Genomic DNA, 20,441 nt, shown 5'->3' with positions numbered 1-20,441 from the left:
GGGTAATTTTGTTTTTTATAAATATGTTAAGAAATGAAAAAATATACTCATTATTATGCTATTTTATTATTCATATCTCAGTAGCATAAACATCTCGTTGATTAGCGCATGTCAGGTTGGGGCAAGGAGGAGACATGGAGAGTGGACGCAAATGTGAGTATTTATTGAAATGAACACAAACAAACATAAATAAACAAACAAACCAAAAACTGAAGAAACAGGGAAACACTAAGTTACATAGAGAAATAAATAACAATGGAACCACGAAAGCTGACTGACGATAAACAAACAACCACAGACGAGTAAGACAGGAACGAAGGGAACTAATTATACACACAGAAGGGGAGAGGACACAAGAAACACCTGAGAACAGGTAACAAGGGGGCGGAGCTACAAATGAACATAAATAGAGCACATTAGACACAGACAGACAGGGAATGGAGCAAAGATGAAACAGCACAATTTGTTTCAATGACATCTCTTAACAGAAACTGATTATCACAACAGGCGTATCTTATAAAGCGGATTGGGAATACCCACGCTTATGTAAGTTGTGAGGTGTTATCCTGTGAGTAAAGGTGAACACTTGCCAGCATACCCATTAAAATATGGCGTGAATTTCCGAAGTTATAGACCATACATCATAGAAGACATTACCACTCACAGTGGACAGCACAATGGGTGTTAATGATTGTGAATGGCTGTGTCTGGATAGAATCGTCCGTGCTAACCATGTTATGTTCGTACATATGCTGCATGATGACACCTATTTTAGGGATGTCCATGATTTTTTTTTAAAGACCATGCACAACCACATGCTACATACATTACATAGTCAGGGCTGCGAGAAGAGAAAGTACAGGTTCTGTACTGGTCTGCTTGCAGTCCTGAAACAGTGTTGTGAGAAATAATGACAACATTACAAAGTGGTAAATGCTTTACCATCCCAATACAAGTGTTCTGATCATGTTGTTCAGACCTATACTCAAAAAAAAATCAACATTTTTGGAAAAATACATGTATTAATGTGGTGCCGACACTGACCAGGAAGCACCTGCGTTTTTACTAGACAGATGCACGCTGTCTCCGTCTTGTGTAGTAATAATCTTAGGAATTTCGGGACTGGACATCCCACAGCGAGTTCCACGCAATCCAGAGCAGAGGGAAGGAGGGACTCCTCCCTTTTTGTAGCTGAAATCTGTATGTGTGTGTGTGTGTTGTCCCGAAATCCCTTTCTCGCCCCTCCTCAGGAAGGAAAGGAGTGTATTCAAGGTATCAGGAGACTGATGCAGGCCCCTTGCCCACTCTCCCAATCTTTCTTTCTCTCTCTCTCTCTCTCTCTCTCTGTCTGTCTCCCTGTCTCTCCACAGCTGCCACGTCACATGACTCTTAGGCTGAGGTTTCACAACACACTCTGTAGAGACTGAGCCAGAGGCTGAGCTAGCAATCACCATCCTTCGTTGTGTGACTTTTCCCACAATGCCTGTCATTCCCGACTTATACAGAGATTTGTACTTTCTGAATACGCAAATTTTTGACTGTTATTGAAGCAAAAGAAAAACAGCCACCACCGAATTCCCCTGCCCTTCTTCAGACTGTTATTTAACTTATTTTTTTTTCCTCCTCCGTTGCTCTCCGCTCGGATGTCAGTGGTGAAAAGTACTCGTGACAGGCCTACATCAGGAAATGGCTTGGAAGCAGCCAGAAACAGTGGACAGAGCAGTCGGTGGTAATGATCTTATCGTGACCAGATAAACCATTATTTTATATACCCTATATATATGTTATTTTATGCCACACACACCCACACACACACACGTATATACACTACTGGACAATAGTTTTAGAACATTCATATTTTCTAGTAGTCCAGTAGCAGTGCTAAATGGCCCAGACAAACTGCTTTATTTCTGATTTTACCATCTTTACCATGACTTTACTACTGCACTTCACCTGACAGATACTCTTCACTGCTGAAACTCAGACTTAGTTTAGTGTTAAGCTGAGCTAAAAAGCTCTGTTGTCATGCGTGTCAGCCAAACCCTCTCTCTTCCTGTACCAGCTTTTTCCAGTTTCCAAGAGTCTTTTGAAGCTCTCTGGCTTCATCTGTAATTTCTCTAATAAAAAGATTTATATTTTAATAGATACAGAGTTATCTGTGTTTTTGTTTCTAGTGTAAATGCTGCATTAGAGAGTGCAGTAACACAACCTGTTTCAGCACTGCTTTACTACAGACAAACGCTCAGTTTATCTCCAATACTACTTACCAACTGTAAACTATATATACATATATATAGCTCTGGAAAAAATAAGAGACCACTTAAAATGAGTTTCTTTGAGTTTCTTTGGTTTTACCAAATTGAAAACCTCTGGAATATAACCAAGAGGAAGATGGATGATCACAAGCTATCAAATAAAGCTGAGTGGCATAAAGTTTTCCAAAAGCAGTGTGTAGGACTGGTGGAGAAGAACATGCCAAGATGCATGAAAACTGTGATTAAAAACCAGGGTTATTCCACCAAATATTGATTTCTGACCTCTTAAAACTTTATAATGAACTTCTTTGCATTATTTGAGGACTGAAAGCTCTGCATCTTTTTTTGTTATTTTAGCCGTTTCTAATTTTCTGCAAATGATTGCTTTAAATTACAATATTTTTATTTGCAATTTGGTAGAAATGTTGCCTGTAGTTTATAGAATAAAACAACATTCTTTACAACATTTTACTCAAACATAAACCTATAAATAACAAAATCAGAGAAATCCTCAGTTGTGCTAATAGAGCTGTTTGCTGAAGTTGTGCATTGGGGGGATGAGTCTGATTCCTCACACAGCTCATTTACACACATTCATTAGCAGCTCTGGTTGAGAGAGGGTAAATAGCTAGCTGATTGACTGATCAAATATATATGTAGCACACGCAGCCTCTGAACAGAAATGAGAACAGAACAGTGCGCCTGGTTAAAAGTCTCCACTTAAAAACACACAAATAAACTCATAAATACAGCTTCGAGGTCACCAAAATGTTTATCATCATCATCATGTTAATTTATCAGTCGATACGTCAATAACGTAAGTACTGCAACAGGCCTAATAGTCCATGCTAAGAGACAAGCATCTGTAGCAGAAATCACATCCTCCTTCACTGCAGAGGGCCTTTTTTCCCACAATGCCTGTCACTCAGGACTCATACAGAGATTTGTACTTTCTGAATACGCAAATTTTCTCCTGTTACTGAAGTAAAAGAAAACAGCCGCCACCGAATTCTCGCCCCCCACCTTGTTCAGACAGTTATTTTAATGTATTTTATTTTTCCTCTTCCGTTGCTCTCCGCTTGGGAGAGTATCAGTGGTGAAATGTTAATGACATCATCAAAGCGCTCTGAAGAGGCTCCCTGGCGACAGGTGCCAGGAGATTTCTGGAAACACCCCCACCTGACTAACGCTCCCCTTTCATCCTGAGCTGCCGAAGAGCCACGAACACACACCACACACATCACAGAGCGGCCGCCAAGGGCCCGCTGCTTAGCTTCTGCAGATGGCTCAAAATGATTATTATTTTTTTTTTTGTCACAGATTCCTCCCAGAGGTGATCGGAAGCTCAGCACAAGAACACAGAGCCACCTCTGCCTCCAACTAGCAGCAAACTTACTAACACTCGTACATCATGCCCTGAACTCTCACAACACTAAAATACAAAAATTCATAAAGGCATGGAGGAATTCAAACTTTACGTAAAACATACAGGAGTTGGACAATGAAACTAAAACACACTGGTTTTAGACCACAATAATTTATTGTCCCGACGGACAGTTCTGGTGGAAACAGGAGATTTGAGGTGCACATTAAATTCTGCCGTGATTCGAGCAGCCGTGTTTTTATGTTTTTTTTAATACAATCCGGGTTAGCACCCGAACATCCCTTTCAGATAGCTGGTCTATTTTTTTTTTTTCCAGAGCTGTATGTGTCATCAACAGGTGCTACTTTAGGGTAGATAAATGCATTCGTTAGAAGCGGTGTCCACAAACATTTGGACATACAGTTCGGTGTTTTGGCCTTAACAGGAGGCTCTTAATTCCTTTTTAATGAGCAGATTCCCAGATGTTTAATGTCCTTAAGCAAGGGAATTATTCGAGCATTATCAGAACTCTGAAAGAAAACAGCTGATCAGACCTTAGCCGGGGAATTTCATCTGTAAAATGAGACGTTTCCTCAGCGAGCTGCACATGACGAGCACCAGGAGGAATGCATAGAGAACTGTTTCTCACATCCAAAACTTGGCACTGACGAGGCTGAGGCTAGGAAAACTGAGATGAGCCACTTGTGATGAGCAGTTCTCTATTCAACCAAGCATTAAGACAGAAAACCCACACGTACGTACATATCTTTCTTATGCAGTCAATGAGGCATATCTGTGCTAGTGAGTTATGAATGTGGTAATAGCTTGTGCATCTGTTGATGAATTGAGACAAATGCTGGCAGTCCATCCAAGTCAGAGATGAAGCCAAAAAGCCATATTGCTTATCAGATGCTTTAAGGCTAGATTCTGAAGAAAAGACTCTGTGAAAAGATGTGTACTGACTAGAACTTGGTGTTACAATATGCATCACAATACAGGGGTTATGATTCAATATATTGAATATTTTAGATATATTGATATTTTAGATATATATTGAAATTTTAGAGTTCATTTTAAGATTCTTTTATTTGTTTTAAAATCTTTAAATGGACTCGCTCCATCTTATCTCACTGAGCTGCTCTGCCCCCATATCCCCACTCGGTGACTTAGGTCAGCTGGTCAAAGCACAAGCTTAGAGGGGCTGGCTTTTTCAATTGCAGCTCCTAAACTGTGGAATAGCCTACCACTATATGTCAGACAGGCACTGTCACTGTCCACTTTTTAAACCAGGATAAAGACTTATTTTTATTCCTCAGCTTTTAACCCAATTTGAGACCTTATTCTTGTTTTATTTATTTTTACTCATTTTATTTCTGTTTTATTATTTAATTTGACTGTTTTACTTTTACTTTACTTTTCTTATAGATTTATCTAAAACTATTTTTATTGAGACTTATATTTTAATTTGTCTTATTGTTTCTAGTATTTGTTTTTATCCGATAATTTGTTATGTACAGGACTTTGTTGCGGCTGTTGTTTTTAAAATGCTCTATAAAAAAGTTGATTTGAGACAATATACTGAGATTATTTAAATTAAATGTTGCCCTTCATTTTGAATTCTTTGCAATTTGTGGGTTTTGTGGAGAGGCAAAATGCACACTGACCATTCGTAGGCTATACACTCTTGTTAAATACTTTTAAGCTTTAATGTCTGTTAATATAATATTTGTTCTTTATAGTGAAGACTGTGAGGACTGGCAGCAGCAAGTGAATGTAATCCCTGAAATAATACACTTCTAAAACACAAAAAAGTAGTAGGTGTGGCTCATTGTAATCATTAAACAATTATAAAATATATTACACAATATAACGTAGCCTTTTTGTTACAAGTGCTACAGGTTAAGGTGTCTGTAACAGTAGCATGGCAACTTTTCACAGTCACAGTCACAAAGTGGACTGATTTGTCACCAGAAGAATGAAGTGAGACAAGGCCAAGTGCTGAGGAAACAAATCTGTAAAAAGAAAGTTGTGTGGAAACCTAGCAATGATCAAAAATCAACTTTTCGTACGACTTGATAGATTTTTTCCATTCCAGTTAGCTGTGCACTAAATCAATTTCTGTTCTCAAAAATCTTAAACTGCTGCTGCTGTTGAGCCAAACAACAGTGTTCTTTAGTTCAGAGTGGCTTATGTCTACACTGAGTGACACTGGTTCTGATTATAATACAACTCAAACGGTAATGCAACACCACACATAAGATCTTTGTTCTACATGGCTAAAAAAAAATACTATAGAAAATCCTTCTCAAGAAAGTTAATCTGAAGTGCAGTTTTAGTGTCATAATTCTAAATCTGCATAGACAGAAATGAGACTTTTATAAATGTTGGTTAATCAGTTGAGAAATTGTACACTGACAATGCATTGCTGGCCTACACATGTAAACAAACAAAAATTTAAATAGATTCACTATTGGCTTCTTCTTGGGACATTTCCTAAGAAATCGATTAGGTGGTGTTTAGATATGGAAATGTGTAAATAAGACTGATTGTAAAAAAAATAGTATATTAGTAGTAGTATATTAGTAATGGTATAATAGTATATAGTGCTTGATTCTAAATAAATAATAAAGTAAAGAACATGTTGCTCCTTTAACTGTTTTGATTCACTATTTTGTTTTTTTATTGGGACAAATGTCCAGATGCCCAGATGCATATTTACATGCCCATATACAACCCTGAGTTTTAGTTTATAAATTAAAGTTAGACTGGTTTATTCATGTCACAGCAATGGCTCCAAAAAACATATACAGAATAGCATCGAAACACATCGCAAACCTTGTGGGATTGAAAGAACACTAACAATCTAAAATATCCAGTGGGCGTTTATGATTAATTACAACAAATAACAGAGAGAGAAACTAATACAACAAGATACTCAACAAAAAATACTTTAAAACAATTGCATGTGTAGAACAGTAATTTACAAAGCTATTAATGAGTGAAATTGCTTGCCTGCTCCAATACTCAAGACTAATAGTAAATTAAGGTTTAAAACACTAAAACACATAGGGAGAGTAGATGAATACTTGTCTACATGCTGAATGGAGAGTATAAGGGATTGATATCAAATAGTAATTAGCAGTCATACATTTTCTTTTTAAGTTTCTTAATCCTACTATCCTTATATTGTGTATGTATTGTGTCTCAAGTTGGGTACATTTGGCTACTAAACATCTATAGGTTGTAGTTGTTTTTTTTTTGTTTTTCGTTTTGTTTTTTGTTTGATTTGTTTATTTATTTATTTATATAGATTTGTTTTTGTCATGTGCATGTAATTACACCGTGTGATTTATATTTGTTATGTATGCTTTGTCGGTTGGATCTCAGGAAGAAAAGCTGCTATTGCAGTAGCAGCTAATGAGGATCCAAATAAAACAATAAAAACTAAAAATAAACATTGAATAGCAATGTATAGCATCGCATAGCATCACATTATGAGAAGAACAGTGACAAGAACCTTATGCCATTTGCAATTCACTATCTAAAATGGACTGTATCCCTTCGGCTAAGGTTAACCTAGCAGGAAACACTGCACATGCCCTTCTCTAAACTGTGGTTCCTCTGGTCAGCAAGGGTTAGCTTTTAGCCTAGCATGGATACCTGTATCGGCACTTTTAGCTCTTTTAGCCTCTCACGTCCAAACTCTCACGAAATGGCTGATTTGTCATGTCGCAGTATAGCTTCAATAGATTTGATAGGATTTTTACATGTTTTACAGCTTTGTATTTGTTATGCAGGGGTTTTTTTTCCTTTGGATCAGAAGACATCAGTGTTTGAGATTTACAGTAAGTCCCATTTTTTATGTAATAAATTATCTGATTATAATCAAGTTAAATTCATTCTTCTATTGTTGGAGATGTCATTGGAATTTGATGTGTGTTTATTAATTGGGCTCCCTGAATGAACTGAAACATTAGGTTTCACCTTTCATCTGCTAAATGAATTTTTGTTCTAAAGTTGACCTTTTTTTCCACACCCACATGTGGGCCGAGACTCCATTCAGAGTTCCATAATTCGTTTTTTTCATTGCGCTCAGAGCTCAGTGTCAGTGACAGTGGTTAATTGATGTGGTTATTGGAGCAGGCGGTGGGCTATAGGCTGAATAACAGCACGTACATACATGTCTGTCCTGTGTAGGAGGCGTATCCGCGTTAGCTCGAAGGTCCCCCTACAGAAAAGTAGCTATAGTGGCAGCAACAGCCTGTGCCCCTGCTGGAGAAGCGAGGCACACACTTGCCGTGCTGCCTCCCACTCACTTCTCACTTAGCGGGGCTTCGGGCCTCCCAGCATGCACCTGCCCTCCCCAGCTCCCTCCGTGACAGGCTCTGGTGCTAGAGCTAGCCCCACTGCCACTGACAGAGCTGGAGACGAGTGGTGGGTGTATTCTGCAGAGGTTTGCAGGCTAAGGAAGCGCATGCTGCCAAAGGAGTCTGCTGTGGAGAGGCAACATAAGGAATAGCTCGTCAAGGACTGTTGACAAGAAAAACAGTGCAGAGTGAAGAGAAATATTATATATATATATTTATATATACATGGTAGTGAATATAACACATACTGGACATATACTACCAGTAACACTGTGTAAGAATATATATATATATATATTAGGGGTGTCACAATCTCGATATTTTATCGAAATCGAATCGAAATGAGGTCACGATCTCGAGTATCGAAGTCAAAAAGAGGATCGACGATCCCTCCCGCGCGCGCTACGCAAATAGCGCAGCGCGCTACGCAAATGGCGCGGCACCAACACAGCGCATCCTATTCATTTAAATAGAGATAGCCACTGCATGAGCGCAGTCGGCGGGAGTGTGATCACTGTTTTTATCTGTCCAACGGGGGAGGGGGGGCGGGGGTTGGGCGCGCAGGTTTTGTATCTGTATCTAACGGAGGGGTGGGTGCGCGCAGGTGAGAGCGTGTGAACTCGCTGAAATGCGTGTGTCAGTGTGACTTGAGAACACTGACTATAGATCACAGTGAGGTGGATTAAAAATCTTAAACTTATAATTGACTACACCTGTTGCTTTCCATTGAATTAAAAAAACATCTTTCTCTCAGATAAAGTAAACACAAGCGTGTTTCTGACTAAAATAAAAGCTTTTCAGGAGAGATATAAGTTATGTGTAAATATTTATAAGACAATACCCACATCACTTATCTAACCAGCCTGTACTGATTTCTGCCCCCCAATAATGCTTTCAATAACCTCTTGTAACCCCTGGGAGCCAGGGGTTACACTCTAATAGCCTTTAATAGTCTTCAGTAGCCTTTAAAAGACTTACCTGGCGGCCGTGGTGTGTCCACTAAACTCCGTAGTTATAAACATCCTGAGGTTAGCAGCGCGCTAACTGACCTGTTTATAATGTAATCCGAGCAGTGCCTCCGTGTCGGCTGTTCTAACCTGCTGCTGTTAGCTGCTTGGGCTGAAAGATGAACTGTAGTGAGCTGTATTATCCGGTTAGTGGGGTTAAAACCTTTATTTGTTTACAGAAACAGTAAAAACGGACTGGCTGAGCTCTGTAGCCCGTGGCTGGGCTGTACTGAAGTAGTGACTGAGTGAAGAGAGCGGGGCTTGTGCTGCTGCTGCTAGTGGTTGGATGAAGAACTGCAGCTTCATGTAATGAGCAGTTTCACCAGCCATCCACACACAGCTCTGATAAACTGCTTGTTTTAATAGTGCACACTGTTGCTACCAAAAAAAGTCACTAGATGGCATTACCATATATATCTTAATAAATAATAATAATAATATTTATAATATTTATAATAATAATAATAATAATAATAATAAGTATATTATTTAAATTTTATGAGGCATAAAATAATAACAAGAAAAAAAAACAAGAAAATCGAGAATCGAATCGAATCGTGACCCTCAAATCGAAAATGAAATCGAATCGAGGATTTAGAGAATCGTGACACCCCTAATATATATATATATATATATATATATATATATATATAAATATATATATATATATATATATATATGTAAGCTGCCTGCTAATGCCCAAATGTGGTCTTCTGTAACATATAGATAATATTACATAACATTTGTGTGTGTGTGTGTGTGGCCATTAATTATGCATATGACAGAAGATTCAATAATTCTAAAATTACATGCAGTTTGTGTGTTGAAATGTGTGTGTTAAGAAATTTAGCATCGCACATCAGATGATTGACTTGATCTGTGGATTAAGATCAAGTGCGCTTCAGAAAATCAGAAAAAATTACTGCCAATTACTTGCACACATAAGCGACACCGCTGCTGACATTTGGCACACTATTGGTTGTTGCTTAATTCTGTAAACCCTGTAAACCTAATGCCTTCACTTTCATAACTAGTTAATTTGTATGATTATCAATTTCACAGATCTGAAATAGAACCTAGTAGGACATTCACAACAGCTTGTGAATAAGAATTATTATCTAATAATACACCTTGGTTTTAAGGCATCAGCAGTGGATAGTTTGAGTAGTTTCTACTGAGATTGATCAAAACTGTAACACAGGGTCAGTATCTGTATGTGTCTGACCGTTGTTTTCTATTCAACAATGCAGTTCAAAACTATCCATTTATATACTCTTATTGATACTTACTTACACTGATACAATTATCCATTCATCTGCTTTAGTTAATAGTTAATACTATTGATAAGTATTATGTCCCATGACTTCTGCCATGCCCAAGTGGCAACCCAGTTGGGCACTACAAAAAACTACTTTAAAAAAGTAGTAGTAGACTACTTAGAGTAGTAGATTAAAAATATATATTATTACTATTTTTTAACAATAATAAAAGTAACAAAAGCACAGATTAACACTGTGCTGATGTTTATTCTTAGTTTCAAGAAGGAACATTATACATTTATGGAATTTCTTTGAATGTTACTGTATATTTTGCACTATTATGCGCACCGGATTACAGGGCGCACTATCAATAAACGTCTTTTTTCTGGTCTATTTTTATACACAAGTCGTACTGAATTATAAGGCGCATTTTCTGCGACTCTAGTAGAGCATAGGGGTGTCGCAATGTTTTCCTTCTAATTCACCAGGTCTCATCGCTGGTGGCGAGACCTGTAAAGCTAAGCTAAGTAGACAAAACTGTAATTCTTAAAATAAACATTTCAGATGAGTCAAACCAGTCCAGGATATTAATCTACACAGATTTCTCACCTAAAAAAACTGTTCATTTGGGTGTGTTAAGCGCTTCCGTTTTTTTACAGTAAGCTTAGATTTTCCGATTTTAACGGTAATGCTAATGCTGCTCCAGCAATGCTAGCCAGGGTTAGCAGCAGGCTACAGGTCAATAACACTCACCTCTGAATGGTGAAAGGGCTAGCGCGTAGCACAGTTAGTGGCTAATGCTAATACTGCTGGAGAACTCCTTTATAAAGAGTTTCAGAGTGTTTTTACTGCTCCTTACAATCTGATTGGTAAAATTCATACACATCAAACGCGGTGCCTGGATTGGTTAAAGTACCGGTACTAAATAAATGGGGTATTGTATCGTTTTTAATGACGTATTAATAAAGAATTGAGATACTGTTCTAGTATCGGTATACCATGCAATACTAGTCCATAGTGGGTGGTAATCTATTCTATGGCTTTTTTCCCCCAGTACACTGTGATCCAGAAAATTCTACATTTCAGCACAATTTTGAAAATTGAACATCACATCCATCTGCACTCACTATGGGGCTTTGCTCAAAATCCAACAATTCACGTTGCCTTGTCATGAGCACATCAAGCATTTAACCTCAATCACCAGTTATCACCTCACATCTTATACAGGCAATGGCACTGACCACTAGTATCATTTATGAAATAAACAATACTATACAATAGCATATCTCTATAAACTTGGGCGAAAATGTGTATCCTAAACTGACTTTCAAACCTGGAGAGCAGCTCTCCACAAATGTAACTAAAGCCTCTTACATCCGAACGATAAAAGCTGACCATTTTCCCCCTAGATTCGTCTGGCTGGGTAAAAGCACTGCAGGTTAGATGGAGTCGTCTCAGCATCCGGAGAGCACAGACTCCGGGCCGGGCTGCCGTCTCCTGTGGTGCCCCGGGTTTGCGTAAGGTTGCTAAAGGGTCTGGAGCACAGGCTGCAGTTCTTGCTGAAGTCAGAGAGGCTACCCAGAGGTGTGAGCAGGAGCCGGCACATGTGAGGTCATGCGTAGGCCTAAGTGTTTTTGGAAGCAGACAGACTTGAAAGTTCATGTGTTTAAGCTGAGGAGATAAATCCACGTCTGCACTTCAGGAACATTATACTGCAACAATGGGTGGCGCGACAAGACTTTTTAAAAATGTTTAAAACGAGAGGCTTTTTTTGCAGTGGGTGAGAAAATTCAGCTACTAGCAAGTAATGCTTGTAGACAGTTTTAGACGATCATCAATGTCCAAATGTTTTTGTCTGGATCTCCATTTAGAGTTTTTAATGAGAATTAACTTAATAATGTTCAAAAAATGAACTTACTGTATTCAGAAGAATAAGTGTATAGACCAAATAATAAACAAATAACAATATCTAAATTTATTTCAGGTCATACTACACTGTTTACTCTAACATAAGGGATTTTTTCAGCAGCACTGGAGCTTTACTTAATTCCAAGACACAAACTGGTGCCAAAAAGATGTTGAAGCTATCAACAAACAGGAGGGTTTCCTATAGCCAAATGGCCAGGAGAAAACACATACAGGGACTTTAACCTGTCATCAACTATTATTGAGTAATCCAGCTCAGAAAAAACTGTTAGCACTGTGGAAAAAACACTTTAACCAGTCTAGACCGGCTGCGGTGTCTGTTAGCATTGTGGATTTAACTCAGTTGTTAGCATTATGGCTAAAGTGCTCCAGGGAGGCAGGCTGATGTGTCTTATTAAAGTACGTGCAATACAAAGAGAAATATTAATACTAAAGAAGTAAATACTAAGAATAATCAAATAATAAACAGACTTAATGTCAAATTACAATAATAACCAACAAACATTGAGTAATTACACATTTCTTTCTCAGTAAAATAAAAAAATATATATTTTTGATCAAAATATGGTCAGATTCTAAAGTAATATTGCCGGTTACTATCTGCATCTCATTTGAAGACATAAGTAGAATTTTCTGAAAAAAAAAAAAAAAAAATCCTGCCTGTGTAAAGGTATCATATAATATGCCTGGTAATTTTATGATAATAATTATTATATCAATTAATCGACTAATTGAAAAAAAAACAATTGTTGGATTAGTCGACTACTAAAATTGTCATTAGTTGCAGCCCTATAGTCAATATAATGGACAATGGTGATTATAAATATTTGTTGACTCAACAAAGTGCTGAAGACAGAAATGCAATGTGAGAGGGGCAAGAGCTAATTTAGGCTAATTAATTTATGCAATGGTAAAATATGAAGTGTCAAAATAAATGAAAATCATCTGCCTGTTAAGTGTATGACTATCTGGACTTAATAAACATGTGAGTGGAACAAAAGATTAAGATTGAGATTCCATTCAGAGAGTAATTCATTTTCCAGTCCACTTTTCCACTCAGAGTTAGCCTAGCGCTAGTGATTAAGTGATGTGGTGACGTCCACTCTAGCCATGCTCCCTCTTGTAGAGGAGAAGTGGCGAAGGGAAAACAGACTTAAACCCAAACGCTGGCCGAGGCCAGTGCCGTGATTAAAGCCGTGTTATTGCGAGGTGTCTGAGGAGGAACGGCAGCTGTGTTAGCCATTAGCATCTGAGACTCGGAGGACCAATGCATGTCCAAAGAGTCGGAGGGGAATTGCGCCAGAATGCACAATCACACCTTGCCCTGTCTAACTGCACCACAATCAAAACCACGGCGGAGAGCTCTTCTGTGTGAAGGGAATACACAGACAGAGACTTTTTTATTTATTTTATTTCAATTAGAGGATCAGGCTGTGTATCAAAAGATAGCATCAGCTTATACTGCAATACACTGTACAAATGTATCCAAATGTTTGTGGACACTCCTTTTAATTAATGCATTACGCTTCTTTTAAGTTGCAGACACTGCTGTTGTCACAGATGTGCAAATGCACACTCACAGCTTGTGTAATTGCTGTAGAGAATTACTGCCAATAGATTAGCAATAGACTCTCTGTGTACCTATTGGCACCATGCCTAATGCCAGGTGTGGGGTTGAGGGGTATAAAGCCCCCAGCATTAAGCTGTGGAACGGAGGAAATTAAACACTTATAAGCCTTATCCAGATGGGATTAGTTTCTCAGAGGGTCTTGGGGGTAATTTTCTCTTTTATAGGGGGTCCTCTGTGATTTTATTCTTGTCCGGAACGACCATATATGTGTTTTTCTCAGACGTCCTCTGAGAAAATTACAGGCTAAATTACAGTGGTCCTCCTGTAATTTTATTCCCGTCCAGACTGACATCTCCTCACTTTGCGTTTAATAAAATAGCTATTTGTCCACTGCCATGCACCATAATTACACCTTGGGCACGTTTCCAAGGAGATCCACATAAACACAACAGCTAGTGGAAATAGAGGAGCTACTGAACACGATGTAATGTGACAGAGAAAGCCGAAAAACTCTCTGGTTCTCCATTTTTATTTCAATTGAAGTCTAGATGCAAGAGTTATAGGCTATAGACATTTATACCTTCATCAATTACAAGCTTCCATCTATCTCCTCCTAAACGCCTGTTTTGCTGATTTTGAATGCTATCGATTCAACTTTTTCCTCTGTCCTTTTCACTTCTTGCATCAATAATCTGGTGCTCTAATTGCTGAGCCACCACTGCACCTAAACAGTGATCTACTGATCACAAACCAATACCAATAGCAAAGGCCCCATCTCAATTTACAAAAGTTAGCTTTCACCCCAAGAACAGTTCTCCCAAATTGTAAGCCACCACAACCCTCTAAGATCTAAGACTGAACAAATCCATTCAAACCCACAGATCTACCAAAACACAACCCGGCTGCACCTCCTTCCTCTTGCGCTCGGCTGCACAACTGGGTGGAATAATAACAGCTCAGCCTCCATTACAAAACCTGAGGAAATACCTGAGGAAAGCCTTTGCTCATGGATTCCGCTGGACCTGAGTCAAGTAGTGCATTACATAACAGATGGGGGCACTCACCAGTCCGTCACAGTTGCTGATGGCCACTGAGGTATCCGGTACATTAGTAACGTGGCCTACGTACAAACAGTCACTGGGCAGGAGTGGCTCCGAATGCGTACGGTTGTCATCCTCGTGCCACTCCACCGTCGCCCCCGGAGCCACCAGCCGTGAGTTTGGACGCAGATGAAGGTGGAACTCCTGCCCGAAAACAGTAACGTTGTAGAAGAGCGTCTCTCTGGTGCTCCCATGCTCCTGCTCTCCGTTATATTGGGCATTTCTCCGCCGGCGTTGGTGAGGCAGCTGCTCATTCAGCCGACTAGCCGAGACGGCATGGGTGAGGAAGTGTCCGTTCACATCCACACTGACCGGCTTCACCAGGCCGTACTCCTTCAGGACATGCTGCAAGGAATCTGTCAAAGAGGGGTGTACACACACACACACATTTGTATTGATTAATTTTAAGAACATATTGTAATCTCAACATTGGGTTTTACATAACAATGTGTTAAGATTGTTAATTATTCAAACAAGGAGCTTTTTTATTTGCAGAATCGAGATAGGTAATTGTTTAGGATTTTACAAGTAGAACTGAGAACCATAGAAATCAGATTGACAGCCATAATGCCATAATTAGGACATGGTTTTAAATTTCATTGAGCTTAATTAACATACACTGCCAAATGTTATGGAACTAGTATCACGTCCCATTATTTTGCCACACCCCCTCGAAGCTAAAGAACTCTACTCGGACTTGTAGGACATACATGCTTATTTGTTCCCAGACACTGCCAGTCACAATCATTACCAAACACTGTGCTGTCCACTCTGGGCGGTAATGCCTTCTGGTACACCTATGATACTATGGATCCAGGTATATTAAATGGAAATGTCACATTCTTCTGGCACCAGCTAAAAAAGCCTCCCCTGACACACTGGCCAGTTTCAACCTCACTCACAAGATCACAAGATAACACCTCACAACTTAAACAGGTGTGGACGTTAAGCTTAACAATGGGGAAATGGCTTTGCTCTGTCAGTTCAAAGTGTCTTATGACCACTGACGAAGCATAGAGGATAGAAGATGACCAACTCAAACTATGCAGCAATAGAAGAACAAGGTGAAGCAGCAAGGTAGGAGTATCTAAGGCTACGTTCACATTACCAGACTGAAGTGACTCAAATAATTTTTTTTGCTCAATATGGCTCAGATTCGATTTTTTCCTTACTGTGTAAATGTGCCCAATCTGATTTTTTCAAATCAGATTTGAGTCACTTTGATACGTGGTCCTAAATCGGATACATATCCAATCCATGGACATGTGACATGAATGTAAACGGTCAAATCGCAATTCATGCGTTTTTTTTATTTTTACACATGCGCTACATGCTTGGTGCAGCTGGGCTACAAAAACAGCAAAAGCAAGACGCCTTTCCTTTTTTCACCTCCTCGACCTGAGCATGAACTTTAGATCAGCTGTTTACTCTCCACATCCATTTTTCTTTATTAAGCTACGAGTCTCAAATATGACGTTTTTTTGTTGTTGCCGTTTATACATGTATCAATGTGCGCATGTGAGGCGTTTCAAAAACAGATTTGTTCACATTGCACACAGAAACAGGTCACTTACATTTGTGAATGTGCACCGCCAAAAATCGGATTTGAGAAATGTGGCTTGTAATGTGAACCTAGCCTAACAGAGTTTACAGTGAGTGATTAAACACAGTGTTTAAAAACTCCAGCAGCAGTGCTGTTTCTGATTCATTTCAACCAGCACAACACACACTTCTAACACGCCATCACAATGTAAGTGCATTGCACTGCTGAGAATGATCCACTATCTAAATAACTGTACCTGCTCTGTGTTGGTCCTGTGGAGTTCTGACCATTAAAGGACGTGGCGAAATCAGGACAATAAAGTATACAGAAAAACATAAGGACTACAACAAGGTAGCAACGGTCAAATGGTATTTATAGGTGGTTACACAACTTACACAACATATTGTGCTAAATATGACCAAGGACTTGAACCTACAAGGCAAACGAACTAAAAATAAATGATGTGGTTTCATCAGCAAAATTTATTTGTTCATTCTGACCCCACTTTTCTCTGGTCTTCCCACAGAATCAGGATATTATAATGGAAACAGTCAGGGAAGGAACATCACACAGGTCTGCTGCATGCAGGTATGCCTCTCATTAACCTACAGAGGACATCATATAGTCAGCCCAGGAATCAATACCTCTCATTAGTGACAGAAAGCTATTGCGTACTGCTCCTCCTATCTAAAAAGGTCTACAGGCTCAAAATCACTGTAAACTGTAAGCTACAGAAAGGTTGCAGTTGCATTTCTCACTGTCTCAAGCATTCCGGACCACACTAATTTAGGGGAGGTACATTTACATTGACTTTTGCAGTGAGTGTGCAGGTCAGAGAGAGAGAGAGTGCAGAGAGCATCCTATGCATATGCAAAGCCCTTCACATCGGCTGATGGTGAGCTTGAAGGTGCAGCCACACACACAAACACACACACACAAACACACACACACAGTACTTGTGTCTTCTCAGAGAAAGGCTGCCCAATACACCGTTTTAGCATCGCTGTCACAATGTGCACATGCCTAACAATCTCTTCGCAGCATAGGCATTATCTTCTGCATTGACATTTTTTTTAATCTCTTTTGCTGTTTGATGCAAAAAAGAAACTTTACACTCATTTACACTTACATTTTTCATGACAAATCTATCAAAGAACACTACTACCCACTATCCTGTATTCTCCATGCTTAATCAGCACTGTCACTGCAAAGTCTGAATATGCAATAATTATATTGTTAATGTAACATATCAAGCTTGTTTGATATAAAAGCAAATTTTGCACTCTTCTCTTTTTTTCCCCATGATAACCAGATATAGATTACATCTAGGAATGCAATAAATATTCAGCAATCAAAATAAGGTGCACTTAAAATCTTTTAATTTTCCCAAAAATCGATATTGCGCCTTATAATCCAGTGCGTCTTATGTATGAATTTTACCAGTCAGGTTGTAAGGAGCAGTAAAACCACTTCGCTGAAGTGCAACCTTATACAGGAGTTTCAGTTTAGTTATCTGATTTAAGTTACTCCTCCTTACTCCAATAATAAATAATAAACTACCAAAACTAACAAGAATATCCAGTACATGCATACAAAACTGCAAACATAAATAATTAAATTTAAAGACATTTTTTTATATTATTTTTTCAGTTTATATTGTGTACAATACAATACAGTAATATTGAACACCTCTATATTTAAATATTGCAATATACAGCTCTGGAAAAAAATTAAGAGACAACTTCAATTTCTGCATTAGTTTCTTTGACTTTGCTATGTATAGGTGTATGTTTGTGTAAAATGAACATTGTTATTTTATTCTATAAACTACAGACAACATTTCTCCCAAATTCCAAACAAAAATATCGTCATTAAAGAGCATACTTTCTGCATATTTGCAGAAAATAAGAAATGGCTGAAATGACAAAAAGATACAGAGCTTTTAGACCTCAAATAATACAAAGAAAACAAGTTAAATTTCATAAAGTTTTAAGAGGTCAAAAATCAATATGTGGTGGAATAACCTGTTTTTAATCAGTTTTCATGCATCTTAGCATTTTCTCCTCCACCAGTCTTACACACTGCTTTTGGATAACTTTATGCCACTCCAAAATTTAAGCAGTTCAGCTTGGTTTGATGGCTTGTGATCATCCATCTTCCTCTTTATTATATTTCTGAGGTTTTCAATTTGTTAAAATAAAAAAAAAACTATTTTTCTCTTATTTTTTCCAGAGCTGTATACCACAGAACGACAAAACACTGCAATGTAACCTATGTATTTCCCTGTATCGTGCAGCCCTAACACAGAGTATTTTTTTTGTTTGTTTGTAATGGTTGTAACAGTAGAGCCCATAACGGCAGCGTTTAATTAAATAATTATGATAAAATTACCTTAACAAGCGCTTTATTTTAAAGCTAGTTAACTAAAATCTTAATTAGTTAGCTAGGTTAGATTAATTAGCTAGGTTAGGTTAGCTGTAATTCGACCATGCTTACAGCTGTGAGGGAAAAACTACAAAATACCTCAGAAATATAATTTTTTAACACAGTTTTAAAAGTTCTGCTCTGTGTAGAGGAGCTAAAATATGAGTTTAAAAAAGTTACAGACACGTTTTCCAAAGCATGGAAAAGGTCGGTGCCATTCAGGCCATTCCCCTCAGCCGGGTGTCCCTCTAAACACGCACACACACACGCGCACACACTCACAGCAGCGGCAGCAGACTCCCTATTACTTATTTAAAAGTAGTGTTTTGCTGAAAACCTGCAGGAACTGAGTTAGTTCCGCAGCTCGCCTGCTCCTACCGCTCCTATCTCCCGCTAAAGTAGCTCCACATCCACCCACAGCTGAGGAAGAGGAGGAGAAGGAGGAGGAGAAGTGAGGAAGAGGAGGAGAGCCGGGCTCATACCTGCGCTGTGGGCGATATAGAGCGCGCGGGCGAGCTGGACGAGCAGCAGCAGAGAGCAGAAGGCATATCCAGGCTGAACGGCCATGGCAGGTCTGGAGAGGCTGACGGCACTTTGAGCTGAGCTGGGAAAAAGAGAGAGAGAAGAAGAGAGAGAGAGAGATAGGGGGAGACACAGAGAGAGAGAGAGAAAGACAGAGAAAAGAGAAAGAGAGAGAGAAAAGATCGGGCAGCCAGTCTGCCTGCTTTCCCCCTCCCCTGCTAGACGGACTGCAAAGTGCACCGTGCGAGCTCTTCCCTTCCCTCCACCACTCCCCCCCCCCCACACACTCCCTCCCTCCATCCCTCCCTCCCCACCTCCACCCCACCCATCCCTCCATCCCTCCCTGCCCAGTCAGTCAGTCCTCCTTCCCTCGGCCACTACAGAGATGAACTGAGCCCCAGACAGCTTTCATTACTTATGTCCCAAAATACATCTCATCTGTCTGCAGAGTAAAGGAGCTTATTAATCCCATCTCTTAAACAATTCAGAGTTATTAATCACATCTATTAAACATTCACACAGTAACGACACTAATAGCTTCATGTTCATGATATTCTATATCTCTACCAGCATATCAGATCTATCTATCTATCTATCTATCTATCTATCTATCTATCTATCTATCTATCTATCTATCTATCTATCTATCTATCAGAAAAAGACAGCTGCAGAGGTTTTTTTTTGTCTCCAACCAAAAAAAAAACAAAAGTCTAAAAATATGCTTACAAGAAGTGTATTATTACATCTTTAAACCCTAAGTATATTATTCTATTATTCTATTATTCATAATGCAGAAATGAATGTGACTTATTTAGTAAAAGTGTAGTATATATTGTGGTATCTATTTTAGGGTCTACAAAACTGAAGAACTGAAGTTTGAGCATATGTACTGGTTATAAACATTCACACAGCAAAGACACTAATGCGTCTCTGACAAAAAAAAAAAAAATCCCCAATCCTTTGTGGTTGCATGCATTTTAACCATGTTTATTCAGCCCAAACAAACACTCAGAACGAAGCAATGCTTCAGTCTTACTATTTATTTAAGGTTGAATAAACTGTAGTTTGCTTAATTGAGGTAATTAATCAGGTTGAATTCATCACT

At 38.8% G+C, this 20,441-nt stretch overlaps 1 protein-coding gene across 1 annotated transcript in view; it reads right to left on the bottom strand.

Annotated features, from left to right (window-relative positions):
- The window catches only part of adamts2a (ADAM metallopeptidase with thrombospondin type 1 motif, 2a), a 103,512-nt gene extending 83,949 nt beyond the window's left edge, over positions 1-19,563 (bottom strand). Inside the window, exons 1-2 of the mRNA XM_007244562.4 lie at positions 19,297-19,563; positions 14,812-15,203 (exon numbers count right to left, since the gene is read on the bottom strand). Of these exons, the coding sequence (XP_007244624.3) occupies positions 14,812-15,203; positions 19,297-19,381 (477 nt within the window). The 5' untranslated portion in view covers positions 19,382-19,563. The remainder of the gene's footprint in view (positions 1-14,811; positions 15,204-19,296) is intronic.
- Positions 19,564-20,441: the final 878 nt, after the last annotated feature.

The sequence above is a fragment of the Astyanax mexicanus genome, chromosome 17, assembly GCF_023375975.1.
Source record: "Astyanax mexicanus isolate ESR-SI-001 chromosome 17, AstMex3_surface, whole genome shotgun sequence".
Lineage (NCBI taxonomy): Eukaryota > Metazoa > Chordata > Actinopteri > Characiformes > Acestrorhamphidae > Astyanax > Astyanax mexicanus.
Note: the sequence above shows the minus strand (reverse complement) of the source record. Positions and strands in the feature narration are given on the sequence as shown.